Source organism: Penaeus monodon, chromosome 30 (genome assembly GCF_015228065.2).
Source record: "Penaeus monodon isolate SGIC_2016 chromosome 30, NSTDA_Pmon_1, whole genome shotgun sequence".
Lineage (NCBI taxonomy): Eukaryota > Metazoa > Arthropoda > Malacostraca > Decapoda > Penaeidae > Penaeus > Penaeus monodon.
Genome location: NC_051415.1, coordinates 3,726,398 through 3,726,941, shown reverse-complemented (window position 1 = coordinate 3,726,941; position 544 = coordinate 3,726,398). Strand labels below are relative to the sequence as shown.

Below are 544 nucleotides of genomic sequence, written 5' to 3'. Positions count from 1 at the left end.
ACATCTCCATCTCTTTTCAACAGGTCTGCGGTGTCCAGTGGAAGAGATACAGCGAACTAAACGAACTGTTACTAGGTCACCGGCCAGGAGAACTGACAGTACTCACAGGTCCCACGGGCTCAGGGAAAACCACGTTCATGGCAGAATATTCTTTGGACTTGTGTTTGCAAGGGGTTTGTATCTTTGTATTCTCCAGCATTGACAGAACGTTGTGTTGTCATATAGGCTGTTATGTATTGTTTGTGTTATATGTATGCTCAGTTAAAAGTACAGTATTAAGTGACATAATATATGGTTGAAACCTCTGTTGTCTTTAAGGTGATGTGGTTAAAGTAATGAAAGAAAAAAATGTGTGTGTGTGCATATATATATAATCTTTGCTGCAAGTTTAGGTTCTGTAAATGCCATTTGTGGTTAATATATTAGATGAGATATACATCAGATATTCAGTAATGCCCTATTATAACAAGTGTCATTTTTGTCATACATATTTTTAAACCATCCTCATTTTATGATTAAATTCTAGTTGTGTACAGTATGCATA

The 544-nt window shown here is 36.2% G+C and overlaps 1 protein-coding gene across 2 annotated transcripts in view; it reads left to right on the top strand.

The window, feature by feature from the left end:
• Nucleotides 1-544, top strand: part of LOC119592466 (twinkle protein, mitochondrial-like) — a gene marked incomplete in the record, with an annotated part of 16,546 nt that overhangs the window by 11,731 nt on the left and 4,271 nt on the right. For both annotated transcript variants that reach the window (XM_037941290.1, XM_037941291.1), the window contains 1 exon segment: nucleotides 24-173. In XM_037941290.1, the coding sequence (XP_037797218.1) occupies nucleotides 24-173 (150 nt within the window).